This window comes from Monodelphis domestica, chromosome 7 (assembly GCF_027887165.1).
Source record: "Monodelphis domestica isolate mMonDom1 chromosome 7, mMonDom1.pri, whole genome shotgun sequence".
In the NCBI taxonomy this organism is placed as follows: domain Eukaryota; kingdom Metazoa; phylum Chordata; class Mammalia; order Didelphimorphia; family Didelphidae; genus Monodelphis; species Monodelphis domestica.
The window spans coordinates 3,917,870-3,937,886 of NC_077233.1; the positions used below are offsets into that span (position 1 = coordinate 3,917,870).

The window sequence follows — 20,017 nt, forward strand, 5'->3', positions numbered from 1 at the left end:
TTCATTTGCCCCTGCCATCCCCTCAATTTATTATTCCACAAGTCTTCTTAACCAGAAAACTATCCATTCAGTGTCTCCACTTTCTCTCTTCACACTCACTTCTCAGCCCTTTGCTGTCTGACTTCTGATCTCGCCATTCACGTTACCAATAACTGTTCAATTGCTTGATTCAGTGGCCTTTTCTCCAGTCCTCATCTTCCTGGACTTTTCTGTACCATCTGGTGTTGTTGACCACACCCAGGTACTAGTACTACACTTCCTCTCCTTGTGGAGTTTTAGAACATTGTGTCTACCTCCTCCTTATCCTCCCTGTCTGACCACCCCTAAGTGTCTTTGCTGGTTGGGTCTCTGTGTTTTGTCCCTTGGCCTATTGCATGAATGTTCCTCAAGGCTTTGTCATCAGTCCTTTTCTCTTTCATATCTACACCTTCTCTCTTCAGTGCCCTTGGGTTTAGTTATCACCCCCATGTAGATGAGTCTGAGATAGTATGCTTGACTGTTCCATTGGCATCTAGGTCTTGAGACATCCAAAACAGATCTTGTTCCCTCCCCCCATAAAACTATCTTTCCACCAATGTCCTTGTTTCTGTGGGGCCACAGAACACCATCCTTCTAGGCACTCAGGTTTTCAACCTTGGCATGATCTCTAACTCTTCACTCTCCTCTACACTCCATAACCAATCAGTTGCTAAGTCTTGTTGATTCTGCTTCCTTAAGACTCTTCTCTTCACTTTTTTCTTCTCACACGGCCTAAGCCCAGAACCTTATCACTTCTCAGTTGGCTGTTGCAGAAGGCTTCTAATAGGCCTGCCACTTTTCAGGCCCTTTCACTTGAAGTAAGAGATTAACCTTATAGAGTTTTTAAAATGTGTGACTGGGGAGAACAAAGATGACATGAGTTGGCATGGATCCTAAATTCTTGGGGGAGCTTAGTTCATAAAATGTGTAAGTAATTATACTAATAACTAAATTCAATAAAAAAAGTCACCCTGGAATGGACAGGAAGCTCTCAAAGTCTGAAATTCTTAAGACAAAAAGAGAAAGAGGGAAACTAGGTGGTTCGGTATATTGCGAGTCAAGTCTAGAGAAGGGAAGTCCTGGGTTCAAATTTGGCCTCAGACATTTCCCAGCTGTGTGATCCTGGATAACTCCCTTAACCCCCTTTGTGTAGCACTTACTTCTCTTCTGTTTTGGAACCAATAGTATTGATTTTAAGACAGGAGGTAAGGGTTATTTTTTAAAAAGAGAAAAATACAAATTTACTGAGGTAGCAAAGGGACAGTTGTTTAGAGGAAATATAGGATGCTCACAATCCAACTTGGGTTTAAACAGACACATCTATATGGTGAAGACAAACACAAGAAACAGAAATAAAAGGAAAGCAAAGTGTGACACAGTTTTATTAGAATAGCATCTGACTCCTAAAGCTCCCAATTCGATAACAGTAACAAAGAAAGCTAAGCCAACCAAAAGTGCATATTTTGGGTAAATACTGAAAAAGAGCAAGCTAAAGAAGGGTTAGCATGAGAGCCCAGGAGAGATGAGACCATGATCACAGACCACAGAGAGACTACTACTACTCATCTCTAATGTTGTTTCTGTGTTCTCTGCCAAGGAGAACTATCTTTGTGTTGGAACAGATAACACAAATGTGGCTAAAGGGGAGTTAAACCCCATAGTGAACAGAGATAATATAGAATCAACTAGATGCTCTGAATGAATGTGTAAGTCCTTGAGTCAAAATGAATTATCTTCTTGTGCATTAAAAGAAAATATTAGCCAGTGCCACTTTTGAGCCACTGTTAGCAGTTTTTGAAAGATTATAGAAGTGCCATAAAACTGGAGATGAGCAAATGTTGTTCCAATTATGTAGGGTGGGAAGAGGGAAGACAGTCAAGTCTTCAAACCATAGATCAGAGAATGTTATTTTTCTTCTTGGCTAAATGTTATAAAATAGTATCCATTTTGTGTGAAGATTGGATTTAGCTATCTCCTGATTGTAACAATGAAGATACTTAGCTCTTCCTTTATAGTGAAGCTAGAATTGTAAGCTACAATCTATTTTTAGATTTTAACTACAAAAAGGTGTTAAGTAACTACAAAAGGTGAACTTAACAAAAAAGATAAAATCTAACCAAAGAAGGTGAGAACTAAAGAATGGGCAGTCCTGGAAAAAAGTGTCTGCTGTGATTGGTGGACATGAAAATTTAGAGGAGGTGACACAAGAGAAGAAGGTCTTTAAATAGAGGGAAAAAAGACTGAACAGGGGAGTCAGTCACCCTGGACTTGGCGAGAAGGATGGAGGAGCAACTGGAAGACCGACACCCAGACTTTTTAAAGACTGTCACTGTTGGTGAGTGAAAAGCTGACTTAGTGACCCCACCTTTCTGGAGGCGTGAAGCCTCCAAGAAAGGCCCAACTTCTTGAGACTCTCTTTCCCTGGCTGGGGCTTAGAAATTCTAACTGGTATCAGAAGAAGCCAGAGTTCTCTTTCTCTCTCTCTCTCTCTCTCTCTCTCTCTCTCTCTCTCTCTCTCTCTCTCTCTCTCTCTCTCTCTCTCCTTAATATCTCCCTTATATTGTAAATATTGTAAATAAATTACCATAAATTCCATTTACTTTATTAATTCATTTTGGGATTTAGATATTAAATCCCTGGTGACCGCCTAATTAATAATATATTCAAAGTCCAACCACAATTTAAATTTAACAATGGTTGGTGATAAACTATATGCAGAAGCAATGATCTCAGGGTGTCTTGAAGAACAACCCAGGACAGACAAACTTTATTTCCTTCTAGACAATCTGTCAAGCGAGTTGGTAGACTGAAGATTGGCATAGATATCTTCAAATGGAGTTTTAGTAAAGCACTGCATAAAGGCTACTATGGAGATCCTTGGGAGTGATAGGTAGAAAAGTGAACTAGAAGCAGACTAAGGTGGATTTGGGACTCAGGGATTGGGCTTCTTCCCTTTAGTCCCAGGTGGCCTAATCAGGAGCTTGAGTGCAAAAACTGTGGAGAAGCGAACAAAGATGGCTATCCCAAGGTTGAAGAACGTCCTCCAAAGGTGGGAGACTACCTTCCCCCAGAAGTGTTCACTCTGAGGCTGGATCATCACTCCTTGGGCTTATTCCTGTGTAGTTTAACTTGTCCAAGGCATGCCAACTAAAATTGCAGATAACAGAAAGCTGGGTAGAATATGGAAGCCAGTGGACCAAAGGGACAGGATCTAAAACATTCCTGACAGACCCAAGTGAGGAGCCGAATTTAATGAGAAGAAAGGCAAGATGCAAATATAATGCTCAACTTAGATGAAGAAAACCAGTCCAATTGGGTGTGATGGCAAATGCCTGTGATTCCTGCTACTGGGATGGCTGAGACGGGTGGAGTTCTTAAACTTGGAAGTCCTCAGCAGCAATGGTTGTGGGATCTGGTGTCTGCACCAAGACCACCTCCCTCGTGGTGAAGCCTCTATAAGGGGGTTGGGGCCCCTCCATTTGCCAAAGGAGGGGAGAACCAGCCCAGCTTAAAAATGGGATAACTCTAATCTCCTGTGTTGGCTGGCAGTGGAATCAGACCAGTGAGTGACCACTGTACCACCAGCCTGAGGAAGAAAGAGGGAGAGAGAAAGGGAGAAGGAGAGGGAGAAGGGAGCAGATAAAAGGGAGAGGGAGAAGGGAAAAGGAAAGAGGAGAGAAAGGAAGGAAGGGAGCAGTTGAAGGTCATGATGAGATCAAAAGACCAAGGAGGACAGGGAGCAATGAGGGCTCTCCTATGAGAAACTCTTCTTCATACCATGTGTTTCTTCCCTCTGACTATTCCCATAGCAACCACATACAGAATAGCCTGCTCAATATTCAGTGTTTTATTATTCATCATTAGCCCAATATTTCCTATAGTAACATCAATCAAAGGCATTAATTGGTTGTGACTTGCCTCCAGCACTGAGGGTTGGCACTCTCTGATAGTCCCCTTCTCATTGGTGATCCTTTGTTATAAATGCTCCCCTATCCCTGAATCCAATATCCTAGCTACCCCAGCCATTCACCTTTGCTGTGTGCCTGCGATGTGTCAGCTTCAGAGCGCTCCCACCTTCAGGAGCTTGAGCAAAGAGTCTTCCTCTTTTGTTAACTTCTACTTTCCATCTGAGAATCAATACTGTGAATTGGCCCAAAGCAGACGAATGGTAAGGACTAAGCAATGGAGATGAAGTGATTTTTCCAGGGTCACACGGTTATGAAGTCTCTGAGGCCATCTCTGGGACTGGCTCTCAATCCACTGAGCCAGAAAGCTGCCTTCTGCCCCCTTTGTTTTATGGAGGAGGGAATCAAAGCGCAGAGGGAGTGAGTGATTTGCCCAGGGAGTAAATGGCAAAGCCAGGATTTGAATCAAGACCATCAGATCCTGATTTCCTTCTACTGAAAAGACCCGGGGGGGGGGGCAACTGATCAATCAACACATATCTGAGGACTCAGGAGGTGCTTGTGCTGAGCTGTCCAACTAAACACACAAGAATGGAAAAGCTTTGAGATGAAACTCCAAAGATGGAAAAGTTACTTAGAAATGGTCCTTTTTACTTCTATCTGATGAGCTATGTATACCCTTTCAGGCCTCCTGCGTCAGAGGACAGGATCATCAGGAAATGAGGGAGCCAAAGGGGTTTCCAAATGGCTTGAGTTGGTCAGTGAGCATTTATGAAGGGCTGATTCTTAGGGGATACAAAGAAATGCAAAACTAGTCCTGCCCTCAAGAGGCTTACTTTCTAGCAGAGAAAACAACTGGAAAATGAGAGGGTACAAGACAAGATGGATAAAGAGTAGAGGAAGGAAACCTGAGGGAGGCACCAGCAGCCACAACCGCCAGGCAAGCCCCCTGTGGAAGGTGCCATTTGAGGTGAACCTTGAAAGAGGCCAGAGATTCTAAGAGAGGGAAGAGATCATGTTTCTGCCTCTCCCATGGAAGAATGGGAATTTTTGTGGTAGGAACAGCAGGAAGGCTGCGATTGCTGCATTAGTCTATGCTGGAGAGTAGGCTTCATGGAGGGTAGCCAAGTGTAGGAAGACTGAAAGGCAGGGAGCTGGAATGTGAAGGAAAGAAGGGGGCACTGCTGCTATGAAGATTTAGAAATCTATTTAAACCCGAGTGTCATGAAATTCTCTCTACATTCACATGTCAGAAACTGATAACTGCGAAAGTAGAGCTGATTTAGGCCTTTTCATCTCCAACTATGTTCTTGGAAGCAGAGTTCTGGGGGAGGGGAGGCTACTCCGCACATATGTCAGTGCTGGGCCTGGCTCCCAAGGCCTGTGCCCACCACGGGGCACCTCTGAGGGCTGCCCCCAGGAGACAGCCCTGACTCCTCACCTCTGCCCACAAAACCTCATGAATTGTTGGAAGAGGACCCTGGCTGAGGTCCAGATGACCTCAGCTTTCTGAGACATGATCTCAAGACCACGAGAGCCCTAGAGTGACAAGCTGGCAGTGGTCCTCTGGATGGTCCTAGCAAGTCCAAGTGTGGACATGAATCCCTGGAGAGGATTTGGGAAAGCCCAAAGACTCCCTGCCCACAGGGTCTGAACTGGGAATGCTGAGCTGCCAATTTCTGCTACTTGCAGGTTCCACATTCACTACCCCTCACTCCCCTTTGGCCACTCAGGCTTCAGTCAAAATGGCCTCCTTGCTTCTCAGCAGACAAGACATTTCATCTCTTGCCTCAGGACCTTTGCAGAGGCTGTCCCTCATGCCTGCAAGGCACTCCCTCTGGCCTTCTGCCCCCTCAATTCTTTCAAGGCTCATGAACCATCCTGTAAAGGAAGCCTTTCCCCATCACCCTAATTGTTATGCCCACCAATCCTGCAGTTACTTTGTATTGACTTTGCAATACATTATCTTTACTGCTCTGTGAACATGGTTTCCCCTTCAATAAATCCTGTTTTGTTTTTTGCCTCTGTGTTCCTAGCACCTAGGACAGTGCCTGGATAGTGATGCTTTATAAATAGTGACAGAACGAATGGATACTAAAGAGGGTGGGCAGCTAGGTGGGGCAGTGGAGATCAGTATCTATCCTGTCAGGAAGATCTGAGTTCAAATACAGCCCCAGATGCTTGCTAGTTGCCTGGCCCTTGGGCAAATCGTTTAACCCCTCGTTGCCTCAGTTTCTCATCCGCAAAATGGAGACACACCAGAGAAGGAAATGACAAATCACTCCGGTATCTTTGCCAGGAAAGCACCATGGACAAAGTCGTGGAGTCATGTAGACAGGGACACAACTACAAAACAGGATGGCCTCCAGTTAGAATCTATAAATCATGGGAGAGATGTGCCAAATGGCCACAAAAGCGGAAACTATTTCAAACAGAAATCAGGTTCTACATGGAAAGTACTCCCCTCCTCCCCAGGCTTCCCGGGGGGGGGGGGGGGGGGGGGGGGGGGGGGGGGGGTTGAATGCCTGGGGCAAGGGATGGGCCTTGAGTCCAAATAGAAATCTTACCCAGGCAGGCTCAGAGGGAGAAGCAGGCTCACATTTACCCTGAAGCATCTCCTTAAAGTTGGTTTTGAATTATTAAGAGACAGCTTATTCCATGTGAGAACTGTAGAAGTGGAAGAAGCTTCCTGTTCTCCTGTCTGATGCTTCTCCTCAGTAAGTGAAGCCTTCCACTTGTCACCAGGGCCAGAAAAAGGCGAGGTAAGAAAGGGGAGCAGAAACTCCAAATGGTCAACTTGGTTGGTGACTTTGGGGCCTTTGTGTGTTTACCTTGCACCCCCAGATACAATAGAGGCTCCCTGAGGGCAGAGACTGGCCCACTTTTGCTTTTATTGGTTTGTTGAATTACAAAACTGGTGAATCCAAGTTTGAAACTCTTGGCTGGGGAGCGATCATCGAGTATCCATCACGGTACCTCACTCACAGACTGGTTAGGCAATGAAAACCCACAGTCAGATCAGAGTAATTCAGGCAACAAGAATCCGCAGTAGCTTTCTGCTAAGGGAGACGTGATGGAGCCAACCTCACCCCTGCCCCCACACAAGATCATGAATCATTTTCTTGCAGGAGACTTCGATATTTCAAGGGATCCACCCTCCCCCCAACATGGCACATGCAGGGCTGCTAACACACCAAAGCATCATTTGTTTCTTCTCTCTGAGTTGTTATTTTGTGAATATACCGAATGCTGGCATTTTGCTCCCATCTGTTCAGTAATGAATCCACTGCTCAATACACGCTTTCTAAAAATAGCCAATTAAGCAGGAGCCACTCTCTTGGCTGAAAAGACAGGGCCTCCGTATGGATGGGCAGAGTCGCCAAGACTTGTTCGCTGCTAAACCCACAGAAGGTGTGGCCTTTAAAAGGAAAACTCATGATCTACCCTTCAGAAGGCAAAAAATCAGTCCCGTCAGCCTTCCGTGTGTGTTAAAATGTAAGTGAAAAATAAAACTAGTTTGTAAGACCTTAGATTTTGGGGTGGAAGGGCCTGGGAGGGGAGGGAGGACACCCCAAAGATATATGTCAAGGCAATATGGTACAATGGTTTGAGTACCTGACTTGAGGCCAAGAACACCTTGGACTGAATCTGTCTCTGACACTAGTACTGTGACCATGAGCAAGACCATGAACCTTCCTGGGCCTCAGTTTCCTCATATGTAAAATGAGAATAATAATGCATAATAATACCTATAGACTCCTATCTCTTAGAGTAATTATGACGGATCTCAAAGGAGATCAAAGGATCTGGAATAGAACTTCCAAAGTTATCCATTTCACCCTCTACTCCAACTTCACAGATGGAGGAACTGTGCCAAAGTCATACTTGCAGTAAGCATCAAAGGTGAGATCTGAACCCAGGTCCTTTGACCCCCAAGTCAGTGTTCTTTTCACTGGATTCCACTCCCTCCCTATTGTTGTGATCACATGTTATGGGAGATAATCAATACATGTGGCCTCCCGATGTATTAATAAGATCTAACAGCTTCTAGAAACATACCATTTACATGGTGGTTGGGCAATACCAACCCTCTGACTATTAATAACAAAAATAATTTGCATTTATGCTCTGCTTCAAGGTTTACAAAATGCTTTAAAATTGTCTCATTTGATCCTCACAACAATCCTGGGAGATCGATTTTTTATTATCTCCACTTTATAGGTAAGGAAACTGAGGCCAGCAGAAGTTATTTGCCCAGGCTCACACAGTCAGTAAATGTCTGAGATTGAACTTGAACTCAGGTCTTCCTTTCTCTAGGTCCAGTGCTCTGGGAATTATGGTGCCAACCAGATTTGTCTAACTCATGGGTCGGGGGAGCTCAGGCCTTTTGTTCATTCTTGCTGGAGGGTCACCAAGAGCCCTTATTCTCATTTATGTCTTTTTGGGGGGCAGGTTTCAGACCTATGATATCACGGATGCAGTGAGGTCCCGGGGTGGTGACTCCCTCTTCTAGTGTAAGTCAGAGCATCTCTGCTACTGCTAGTCTTGGAGAAATTTCCAAAGCAAAGAGAAGGGACGCATCTTCCCTGGGCTCTCATGGCTGGCCTGGGATATAAGCATGATAGGAGCTCTGTTCTCTTGACTTCAAGGCCTGCCTACTCTACTTGGCACGGCCCTTATTTGCTTTATGCCCAAATTTGTAAAAGTTAAACAAATATTAAACATTTTAAGCAGTGGCATTCTAGAAGGTCACAGGTTGGGCTGCGATGCCATGAACGATTTCCCCCCAACTCTTCTCCTGGATTTTCTCTATTCTTCATTCATGCTATCCTTTTATGTCTCTCTCCTTCCCTCCCTCCCTCCCCTTCTCTCTCTCTCTCTCTCTCTCTCTCTCTCTCTCTCTCTCTCTCTCTCTCTCTCTCTCTCTCTCTCTCTCTCTGTCTCTCTGTCTCTGTCCCTCTTCCTGTCTCTCCCTCTCTCCACCCCCCTTTCTCTCCTTTCTGTCTCTCCCTCTCTTCCTCTATCTCTTTGTGTGTATCTCTCTGTCTCTCTCTCACCCTCTCCCTCTCTCACGCTTTCATTATTCACTGATCCCCAATGAGGCCATTCTGTCTAGGCCTCTCCCCTGGCTATGGATTTGTGAATCACAGCTGCCTCAAGGGTCAGCATAATTCCTGAGCAGTGATTCTGCCATGGAACACATCATCTTCTTCTCTGAAGTGATGTCTGGCAGAATCCCAAAGAGGAGGGGGCTTCTGAAGAAGGGCCGGTGTGAGAGCTTCTACAGCAGTAAGGATGCAGCCCCCATGGACTTGCTCTGGGAATGGCCTCAGTTCATCCCTCTCCCCATTAGTCTAAGACTGCTTACAAAACACATTCTCATACTGAAAAACAAGATGGTTTTTAATGAAGACAGGGGCATTCTGTAGGGCTTTGTGTATTAAAACTTTGCTAAAGAATTAATGCAAAGCAGAACTGCCAAGGTCTCCCATCAGAATGGGAGTAGATAGGGGCAGCTGGGTAGCTCAGTGTATTGAGAGCCTGGCTAGGTCCTGGGTTCAAGTTTGACCTCAGAAACTTCCAAGCTGTGTGACCCTGAGCAAGTCACGTAACCCCTACTGCCTAGCCTTACCACTCTTCTGCCTTGGAATGGACACTTAGTATGAATCTAAGACAGAAAGTAAGGGCGCTTTTTAAAATGTCTGTCTAAAGGGAGTGGGATAGAGCTGACTATTCTTGGTCATTAGATGACTTTGGGATTTAGTGCCAGGAAATTTGGGGGGGAAATTGCATAGAGACAATGAAGTAGATCTGCATTGAACAGCCGAGGAGCAGCAGAGTAGAAAAGGCACCATTCTGGAGTCAGAAAGCCCTGAATTCAAATCGGCAACCTCTGCTTATCTCCGTGCCCTGAAACCCTGAAACGGTGATCAGAATGACACCTCTCAGCGTTGTTGCAGGATCAAAGGAGATTCGATTGAATATTACAATCTAAACGCCGGCCATCACTCGTTACTGTTGTTGTAGTTGTTATTGTTGATCTAGGGGTAACATGGGCTAAAGGCAACAGGATCCCTACACCAGAGGCTCCCCCTTTTTGTTTCATGGACCCCTTTCAACCATGATGTTTCGTAAACTGAGGGCAATCAAAGTAGTGCTCATCTCATACTTTCTGGTTACTAACAGCTAAATATGCCACAACAGAGTTTTCTGCCTGAACTCCTTGGATCATTGTTGGGACTATCCCAGGGGTCTGAGGGTCCCTGAATGAGAACCGCCCCCCTAGACCAGCCAAAGAAGAGATGGTCAGGCCACTAGGAGTCTGCCAAGAGGGTCAGCTCAGCTTCAGGGAGGGAGGACAAGATGACTCAAGGACAAGGATTCATCCTTCACCTAACCCTCGTGCATGAGGAGGCAGTTAGTGACCTCCTGGGTCACCCCATCCATGGACAGGAACTGAGTGACAGGCCTCCCAGAAAAGAAACTGGAGTCTACCATCATTCTGCTGGGCCTCCAAGGTGAGCACAGCTGGAAAGGCACCAGGAGAGACGATCACTTCCCACATGCTTCTTTGACACAAACCAAGAGCCACGACCATGTTTCTTCAAGTCTCACCTGCAACACCTCAGCCAGGCTGCCCTGAAGAAATCGGGGCTAATTTCAGCACCTCAGAAGGCTCTCTTACACGGATGAGCGTCAGTGGCTTCATTTCAAGAGCTTTCGGGAGGGGGGGGGCAGAGAAACCCTCTTTCCCTATGAAAATTCAGCTGGGAATGCTAGGTCCCCCCTCCCCTGGTCTGCCCCGTCTGCAGGTCAGTATTTGGACTGCTGGTCTTTAAAACCATACACTTGCTAACCAGCCCTCCATGAAAGGAACATGGCGGACCCATTGGCACTCCCAGGCAGAGCCCCTTCTTAGACTCTACATGGAAACGCCACTCCCCGCGTTTTTCTTAACTGATCAGAAGAAATACCATTAGCAGGAAAGTGCAATGGAGAGAATGTTAGTCATGCGCCCACACATGCTGATGGGCAACTCTTTTGTCAGATGGTGGCAAGAGGCGGACAGTATGTGATTTTTTTTTTTTTTGCTCAGATAATTCATGAGAGGAAAGCAGAGCAGTAGAATGTCTGGCCAAAAAGAAAACTCTTGAACTCCAGATCTATTGTGGCCAAATGAGAAGGGGGTGTGTAAGGGGGTGTGCAGAGAAGGCACACATCCACACATATACTTAACAGCAATGCCACTGTCCCCCCATACCAAAATCACATACTGTGCTGAAAGGAAGCCCGGCTCAAACATGCTGTTCCGATCCAACAGTGTGGGTGTCATCGTGTGTGTCCATGGTGAGAAGCCTCCTTGGGTAAATGCTTCTACGATCTTGGCGCCCCCCCCCCCATGTGTCCTCGGCACCAAGATCTTCTCCCCTCATTCTCCGAGAAAGGCTCAGGATGAGCTGAAGGGACCCCACCCGTGTCCTACTTTTTTCTTGTGAAGCAATGGGGCCAGATGGAGACTTCATGGAGACTTCACCAGCCATTCAATAAAACACTTGCCCTGAAACCAGTGGCGTGGTCTAGTTCTGACCACTGCAAACCTTTCCCCTCACTGAGCAGAGCCAGGAATTAGTCATCACTTGGGTCCTAGCTCTCCACCCTGGGTTCTTGTTCTGCTGTGCGCTGCTCATGGCCGAGTCCCAGACAATGCTGGCCCCAGGGCCATAGAAGGAGAGCCAGAACCGGCTGGTGGGTCGTGACTCCTGTGTTCAGGTTTCTACTTTCTCAGTGACATTCCCAGGGGCCAAGACCCTGATCCTGAGAAGCAGCCAGCTCCATGAGACCCTCCGAGTTCTGTTATCAGGAAGCAGGCGACCCCTTGGGCTCACTAAACCCTAGAGCTGCCGGTTCTAGCAGAACCATCAGTGGTATGAGGAATCCAAAGGGCTGTGCAGAGGGAGCTGCTGTAAGCCCTCAAAAATCCATGGATTCTCAGTAGAAAAACAACGACTAAAAAGCCAACTCCTAAAGACATGATTCTAAATGAAATGGCTGCAGATTCTCTCCCTGAATCATTTCAGACTTTCGCTTCCTGGGCATACATTTTAAAGTACACCCAACCTTTTGGCCCAGTGTTTCATAGGAACGCTATTGCTCAAGAAATGCATGGAACATGCACCCTAATTTGTGAGGCAGCTAGGTAACTCAAGGGATAGGACTAAAGACAGGAGGTCCTGGGTTCAAATCCGACCTCAGACTTGGCCCCAATTGCCTAGCCCTAGGCCTTACCACTCTTCAGCCTTGGAATCAATTCTTAGTGTTGAGTCTAAGACAGAAGGTAAGGGCTTTTTAAAATGCGAGTTTGCAAATGTTGCCTTGAAAGAGGGTCTTGTTATCTTCATAGGCCACTGACTCAAGTCCTCAATAATCTCTTTCATATAGGTTGAATAAAAGTCTTTCCTGCCATTCAGTAGGGCAAAGTTCATTGGAATACAAGGTGTAAAAGGGGAAATAGTCACATCATCTCTCAAGGAATTTCCCCTTTTGATCAATGGGTTAGTATTTCAGAGGTTGGGAAGAGTCTAAATCAAAAAGGGATTCCCAGAGCTGGTGAGAGCTCTCCGATTCTCCTATTGGCAGAGGACGGACACTGTGACTACTCCATCAAGTCCTAGAGCATGATGGATACTCCTGAATGGCACCCATTAGGGTTCACTAATCATCAAGCCCAGAAAAACTAAGTGGAGGAATAGATAATGTCTAGATCCTCATATGCTATTGTGTGCAACTTAGAGAGGCCGTCCTTTAGTTCCCAAAGATTCCAATGGGGTGGGGGAACCACAGAGGAAGACTAAAGCTTTTAAAGCATAAATTGGATATAGTGAAGGCCCAGAGATCTTGGGTACACAATGGAGGTGGCCTGGAATCCATTGGTTCTCTCAGCTTGTTCAGTGTAAATTGGGACCACTAAGCATTTTGAGAAATCATTCTTTATATTTAGGGTCAACACGAGGAGGCAAAAGATGGCATTGATTAAGGTAATGTTTGCTTGAAAAGAATTTGATGGACTGCTGAAGAAAAATATGGATTTAAAACCCAGAGATCTAGGAGCCAAGCAGGTGGCTTAGTGGATTGAGAGCCAGGCCTAGCCATGGGAGATCCTGGTTTTAAATCTGACATCAGACACTTCTAAGCGGTGTGATTCTGGGCAGGTCACTTAACCCCTATTGCCTAGGCCTTACTGCTCATCTGTCTTAGAACAAACACGAAGCATTGATTCTAAGATGGGAGGTAAGGGTTTTATTAAAAAAGCGCACAAATCTGGGTTCAAATCCAAGTTCATGGACATGAGGAAGCTGTTTAAGAATTCTTCTGACCCTCTATTTTATCTATAAAAGATCAATCTTAATCCTATGATTAACACTCCCATGAGTAAAGTGTTCTGGACACCTCAGAGTCTCAAGGAAATGGGACAGGATTTGACAATTTCAATTTATTTCTGGAAAAATATAAGTTGTAAAAATGGGCATTCTCCCAGAGTTTGAATTATCTGGCTGCCTTCTACAGGTAAACAAGTTAACAGATTTCTCCAGACCGCCCTGGAATGGACAAGGGCTTCAGATGGCTTAGTATGACTTTCCTGAACGCTTGACAGGTGGGGCGTGCTTATTTGGTCAAAAAGGAGCCCGAGGGAGCAGAGAGTACCAGTGCCTAAATACTCTGGAAAGCCATCGTTAAGGAAGAATGCTGGGCGTCTCTGAGACAGCCAACAACATGGGCTGGGCTGCCCTGCCGGTGGCTTCTCTCCATCTGCCATCGGTGCTACTGTTCATTCTGCCACATTCAGACTTGGGGTTATCTTTGACACTATTCTGTCACATACCAACGCCCAATAACTGCCTCCATGATATCCTACCTTTGTCTCTATTCTCTCAGTTAACAGTGAATAAACATTGATTGGGGCAGCTAACAGGCTCACAGTAGATAGACACCCAGGCCTGGAGATAGGAGGTCTTGGATATATTTTGGCCTTCGATACTTCCAACTCTATGACCCTGGGCAAGTCACTTAATCTCCACTGCCTGCCCCTTACTCCTCTCTTCTGCCTTGGAAGCAATATTTCGTACTGATTTTAAGGCAGAAGGTAAGGTTAAAAAGCATTATTAAGCACCTACTATGTTCTAGACAAGACTGGGCAGGCAAGATCTTCTCCCTGCATGTCTGAACTCTTGTAATATATGACTGGCTTGAAAGAACCATCATGGACCAATAATTGGGGGTTTGACTGCTTTCTTCCCATTCTGTAGACATTTAACTGACATATGAAATAACATAAAAGTTTGTCAAATCAGTGGATCAGTGGCAGATCCATTTGGAAATCTTTAATGATGGCAAACATAAGGCAGTTCTGGAGGGGGCTGTTGGGTGGAATAGATGGAAACGTTGGCTTAGGGAGAGGGGAGTATTTCTTCCCCAAAAGAAGCTGGGTGGCAGGTCACCAGCACTATCCATAGCGGGGGTTCTTGTTCAGACATTGGCTGGACTAGATGATCCCTGAGTTTCCTTCTCCTTCTGACCTTCTGTGATTCTGGAATCTCTTCCTTTCTTAGAGAGGAACTCTAAGCAGATCCTCCTTCCTCCATGTTCTTCATCTTCTAATGTATATCCCTAGCACAAAAGCTTGTTGGTTTGACTTGACTGACTGAACTCTTTCTCTTTCCACTGTGCCATGCCACTCCCCTATAGCCTCCTAAGTAAAGGTCCAACTCCTTGACTTGGCATTCAAAGCCTTTGATAATTTGGCACCACCATCTTCTTCCATGCTTAGAAAACCAAACAGGTATGATTAGATTATAGTCAGTGATGGAAGGTCCTTGGATGCCTGAGTTCAAACCCCTTCACTGTACAGACAAGGACCAGAAGCAGGCAAGAAGACTTGCCTGGCGTCCTAACTAGGAAGTGACTATGGCAGATACCGAATGAGGCTTTCTGGTTGCCAGTCCAGTTGTTCCATCCACTCTGCCATGCTTGTCCTGGTGCCCCCTCCCCCTGCTTTTTGTTTCATCTAGACTCTATTGCGTTCTGTCTCCTGAAAATCCTCTGCCCACCTTTGGGCCCTTCCTACACTCTTTCTTTGGCCAAGAAGCTCCTCCTCTTTTCCCATGTTGGCTTCCTGCCATTCTTTAAAGCCCATCCCCAAGGCCGCCTCTTCCAAGGAGCCCTCCCCACTTCTGGGCTCCTTGGAAGGCAGCATTTGGGGGGTCAGGTCTGGGCTGCACTTCTGGGCTTGGGAGAAGCTGGATGAGTCACTCTGCCAGGCTCATCGAATTGATGAGTTCCTGGGCACTGAGCAGAGTACGAGGCCCCCAGAGGGTGGTGAATCGGTGTCTACTGGGGTGACTGAGGTCACGTCAGTGAGCATGCTGTCTGGTTTGAGAAGAGACGACAGGGATTGCCCAAGTGGCGGCTGGAGCCCAGGAGGGCACAGGCTGACCCGCTGTGGAGGGCTATGGGGGAGGCCTGGGAGGCACGGGGTGAAGAAGGGCATTGAGGGGCTTCAGTGGGGCTGATGGCCTCTCCCAGGACCAGGAGGCACGCCAGGTCCTATCCTGGCCACACGTGGCTCATGGTCTGTTTCCGCTTCCCGCTCGGTGGCCTTCGTGCCCCTTCATGCCCTTCCTTGTTCTGTACCTCCAGGTCCCTCCTGGTAAGGGGTGTTGGGGCTTGTGCCCCGGAGCTTCCTGGAGGGTGGGGGAAGGTCCGGTGTTTCATGAACACCCGTCGACTTGGGCAGAGTCGAAGTGAGTCGTGCCTGGCAATGAAGGCCCCTCGGGGTGGCATGGGGGGAGGGGCTCAGCATGCAGGCCAAACCACGGATGGCGGGCGAGGAGGGGTGACCGATGGATGGCGGGTGTCAAGCCCTGCCCTCGAGCCCAGGCTAAGGGCACATTCCATTATGAATGGGAGGGAGGTGTTGACTTGTAATGGAATGATATGGATGGTTTCTTAGAATCAGAAAAACACACTGACCTTCACACTACACAGGTGCAGCAGCATAATGACCCACCAAGTGTAAGCGCATCAATTCCTGGGGAAAAGGCCAATGAGGTTAACTCAGCATGGATCCCAAACAAGAAACATCAGTGACATCACAGAGAGCGGACTCAACTCCACGCCCAAGACCCCGCCCCTCCCCCTCCCATTCCCCCCCCCACGTGGGAACATGGGGCGTGGGGGGCCTCGGTGGAAAATGAGAGCTCAGGCTGTGCCCACTAACCGCGACAGGCCCCAGGGATGGCCACACGCATCGGCGGCCAGAATTCAGGCTGCCCAGGTTGGACTCCTTCCCGAGAGAGCAGGCCTGAAGGGAAGCTACTGCTTTTTCCTCTGTGGGTGAGGAAAAGCCCGCAGGGTCACCGGCCCTTCCAACGCCTTCAGATGGCAAAGCCGGGGCCGCGGACCACGGCTGTGCCTCCTCCGGGAATCCCTCCAACATCCCACCAAAGGGGCCCCGAACGCAAAGCTCAGCCCGAAGCCTTGAGGCAGTCCTTGTGCAGCCCCGCTGCAGGGTGTCCGATAGAGAGGGAGCCCCGGGAGTTCTCGACTTCCCAGGACAACCCCAGCTCTGTCTGGCCCCCCGCCCCTCCCGCATGATCACAGACACTCAGGGCAGTGGGAGGAGCGTGCTGGAGTCAGGCCTAGTTGTTGTGGTCATTGTGCTCTTCCCCCAAAAGGGGAATCGGGATCACGTCACCCCTCAACGTGGCGTTTCCCAAGCTTTTGTCTATGGCGACACCTCATCTGGGCCTGCCCGCATCCGCCCGCTTTGTCTCCTACATACTGAGGTGAGGGGGGGAGCCATGAAATCTAGCCCAGCTGAGATGGGGGGAAAGTGGGCCTCCGGGAAGCTGATGGGCCACACCTCGTGAGCCCGCCCCATCCGGGCACCGTCCACTCCCTACAACCCTGCAGCTTCCTCTTCCTTTCACGTGGCCTTGACGCCAGCCAATCGGAGGTTGTCCCAAAGAGCGAGCCCTTCGCCTGGCGCTCCCAAGCCCAGAAATCAGAAGCTTTGCTGACAAGAGAATTTGTTTAAAAAACAAGTCGTTAGCTTGAGTGTGGAGCGCTTAGGTTAGGCTGGAAACATGGAAATGGGGTCCCCGTGGCTCGGAGTCTCCCAGCGAGCTTCTGCAGGGAGATGGGGCGGGAGGCGGGAAGGGCTCGGGTCCTGCTGGGGAGAAACATTCGTGGGATGTTGATGCCGCTAATCGTCTGCACATCTAGATTACGGGAAAAGCAGAAGAGAAAACGCGTCCTTTTAACCAGCAATTGTCCGTCTCTGGAGTGTTTACGGTGAAAAATGCTTCCCCTTCTAAACAGCCAAATCCATGTTGGAATTGAGTTTGGCGACGAGGAGCCTGGACCACGGCTGACACTGCGGGACCGGATCTCCCAAATGCCCCCAGGGACCTGGAGGGACAGGGGGTGGCCTTGAAAACAAGAGGCCCTGAGCCTCTGCCGAGGGAAGGCTGGAACCCAAAAGGCCCGTGGGCCCCTCTCACGCCCACCCTCCCGATAACATCCAGGCATCCTGGGGCGCTGGAATGAGTGCAGTCTTTGACCCCAGCTTAAATGATGGCGGGCTCGCTGAACCTCTAAGGCCATCTGGTTCACCAAAGATTCCCAATGACCCATCAGCCCTTGTTCAGGCCTCCCCAAACAGCCCCTTCGACTTCTGACACCTCTGGCCATTAGGAAGGTTTTCTGGTGATGACAAGCCTTCTTCCCTCTGTCCCAACCAGCACACATTGACAATGAACAAGGGGCTTGGAGCTAAGAAGACCTGAGTTCACTTCTAGCCTCAGATGCTTACTAGTTGTGTGACCCTGAACAAGTCACCACTACCTGACTCAGTTTCCTCAGTTGTAAAATGAGGCTCACCTCCCAGGGTGTTGTGAGGATCAAATGAGACGGTGCTTATGAAGTGGTCAGCATCGTTCCTAGCACATAGTAGGTGCTTATGAAACGGTCTCTTCTTTTTCCTTCCCCCACTTAAGCTCAGGAACCTCTGCCAAGCTCTGCTGCTTTATGGAGCTCTTCCTCAAGACAGCTTTGCCATGGCATTGGACATTCTCCTGCCACTCTCCTTTCAGCTATGGGCTCACACACCCAGCAGGAAAAAGAATGAACCATCCGGAGACCATCTGGGTCCAGCACTCCCCCCCCCCCACTCTGGTCCTCTGCCAGAGTCCTGGGAGACAGTCTGGCCCCTCCATCACCCAAACTAGCCACAACGCTGAGTGCCAACTTCACGCTGGGCTAGAAGGGTGAGTGGCTTGTCAGGAGGCCAGCCGGGCTGCCTTGGCCCAGCAACAGCCTCCTCTTTGCCTGCCCGGCCAATGGGATGCGCAGACAAGGGCACTTGAAGGGGAACGACTTGGCCACTCTGGGAGAGATCCAGATTCTCACTTTAGTCCAGCCAAGGTGGGTTTACTAGAGTGGCCCCTTGGCACAGGCTAAGCAGAAGGGAGTCATCAGCGAGTAGAGAAGCCCCAATTGTCTGCCAGGGAGGGGAGGGGTGTGTGTGCACCACACCGAGTCCTAGAGGAAGCCGCCATCTTTGTTGGGTTATTCTAACTGCGGCTGGGCTAATTAGGAAAGTGAGACGAACTAAACAACGCTAAACTGAACCACCAAGTGACCCAGAGGCGAAGGGAGCCACTGAGGGAAGCAGGCAATGCTGGCCAGCCCAGGGAGCTGACAAATATCCCAGGCAATGCTCCCTGGTCACAATAGATCTTGGCATTGGGGTGAAGCTGCAGTAGACTGATAAGCCAGTAAGAACCAAGGAGCAGAATGCTAGACTTGGAGTCACAAAGACAAGATCAAATCCAGCCTCTTATGTGTGCGACCCTGGACAAGTCACTTAAGCCTCTGTTTGCCTCAGTTTCCTCATTTATAAAAGAGATATAATAGGGGACAGCTGGGTGGCTAAGTGGTTAGAGAGTCAGGCCCAGAGATGGGAGCTCCTGAATTCAAATCTGACCACAGACGCTTCCCAGTTGTGTGACCCTGGGCAAGTCACTTAACACCCATTGCCTAGCCCGTACCACTCTTCTGCCTTGGAACCTTAAATAATCCACAGTACTGATTCCAAGACGGAAGGTGAGAGTTAAAAATGGATATCATTATAACGCCTACATCCCAGGGTTGTTGTAAAGAAAAAAGAGATGATATTTATAAAGTGTTTTGGACACCCCCAAGTGCTACATAAATCTGGTTATTGTTGTCATCAATAGGGCAAGCAGGGTAGCAAGCAGATTGTGGCGAAGGCCAGTGCAGCATAGAATCAGTGAAAGAAAAGGGGGATTTTAGCCCGGAGAAGAGACGTATCAGAGGGTACATCATGGCTGACTCCAAGCATCTGCATCACTGCCACGTGGAAGAAGGAAGGAATTTATTAGGCTTGGCCCCAGAAAGCAGAGCTAGGAGCAGAGTGGAGGGGACAGAGGTCGGTAGGAGCTGCCCAAAGGTGGATGGGGCTGCCTGGGAGGTAGTTGATACTCTGAATGCAGCTGGAAGTCTTGGAGCAGAGGCCAAATAACCCCATGTGGGGATGTCACAGAAGACCCTCTTGTGCAGGCTGGCGGGATGCAGATGCTCTCTGAGAGTCTCCATCTTAGATCCTGAAGTTGCCATCCCACTCCTCTGCACAAACCCAAGTCCCCCTTCAGCCTAAGCAGACGAGGCCATGGAAAGGGAGTCTGAAGCAAGATCCTTCCATCCTCCAAGGGTAGAGTTTCTTTACCACTCTAGTATGAGGCAACACTCAATGGGGCTCCGAGAGAGAGAGAGAGAGATGGGGAATTGGCTGAGAGCCAGTGAGCCATCAATGAACGCTGCATGAATAAGTCATCCATTCCACTGCATGGGCTAATGCTCCGACCCCCACACAGTCCACGGGGATGAACTGGGAGTCAGTGTTCTAGTAGTGTTGATGAGTTTACTCCAATCCAATCCCACATGCCTTTATCTAGCCTCCTGTGCCCTTAATGGCATGAGCTGCCGTAGTTCCTCATGGCCAAGGGTGGTCTTTA

The 20,017-nt window shown here is 48.2% G+C and overlaps 1 protein-coding gene across 7 annotated transcripts in view; it reads right to left on the bottom strand.

The window, feature by feature from the left end:
* Nucleotides 1-20,017, bottom strand: part of HECW1 (HECT, C2 and WW domain containing E3 ubiquitin protein ligase 1) — a 322,507-nt gene that overhangs the window by 187,004 nt on the left and 115,486 nt on the right. For 5 of the 7 annotated variants that reach the window (XM_056804109.1, XM_056804111.1, XM_056804116.1 and 2 more), the window contains exon 3: nt 15,951-16,008. The exons of 1 other annotated variant lie outside the window; for it this stretch is intronic. In XM_056804109.1, the coding sequence (XP_056660087.1) occupies nt 15,951-15,977 (27 nt within the window). In that variant the 5' untranslated portion in view covers nt 15,978-16,008. Of the gene's footprint in view, nt 1-15,950; nt 16,009-16,197; nt 18,815-20,017 lie in introns of those variants that run through there. One more of the 7 variants, XM_056804110.1, reaches the window with a different exon arrangement.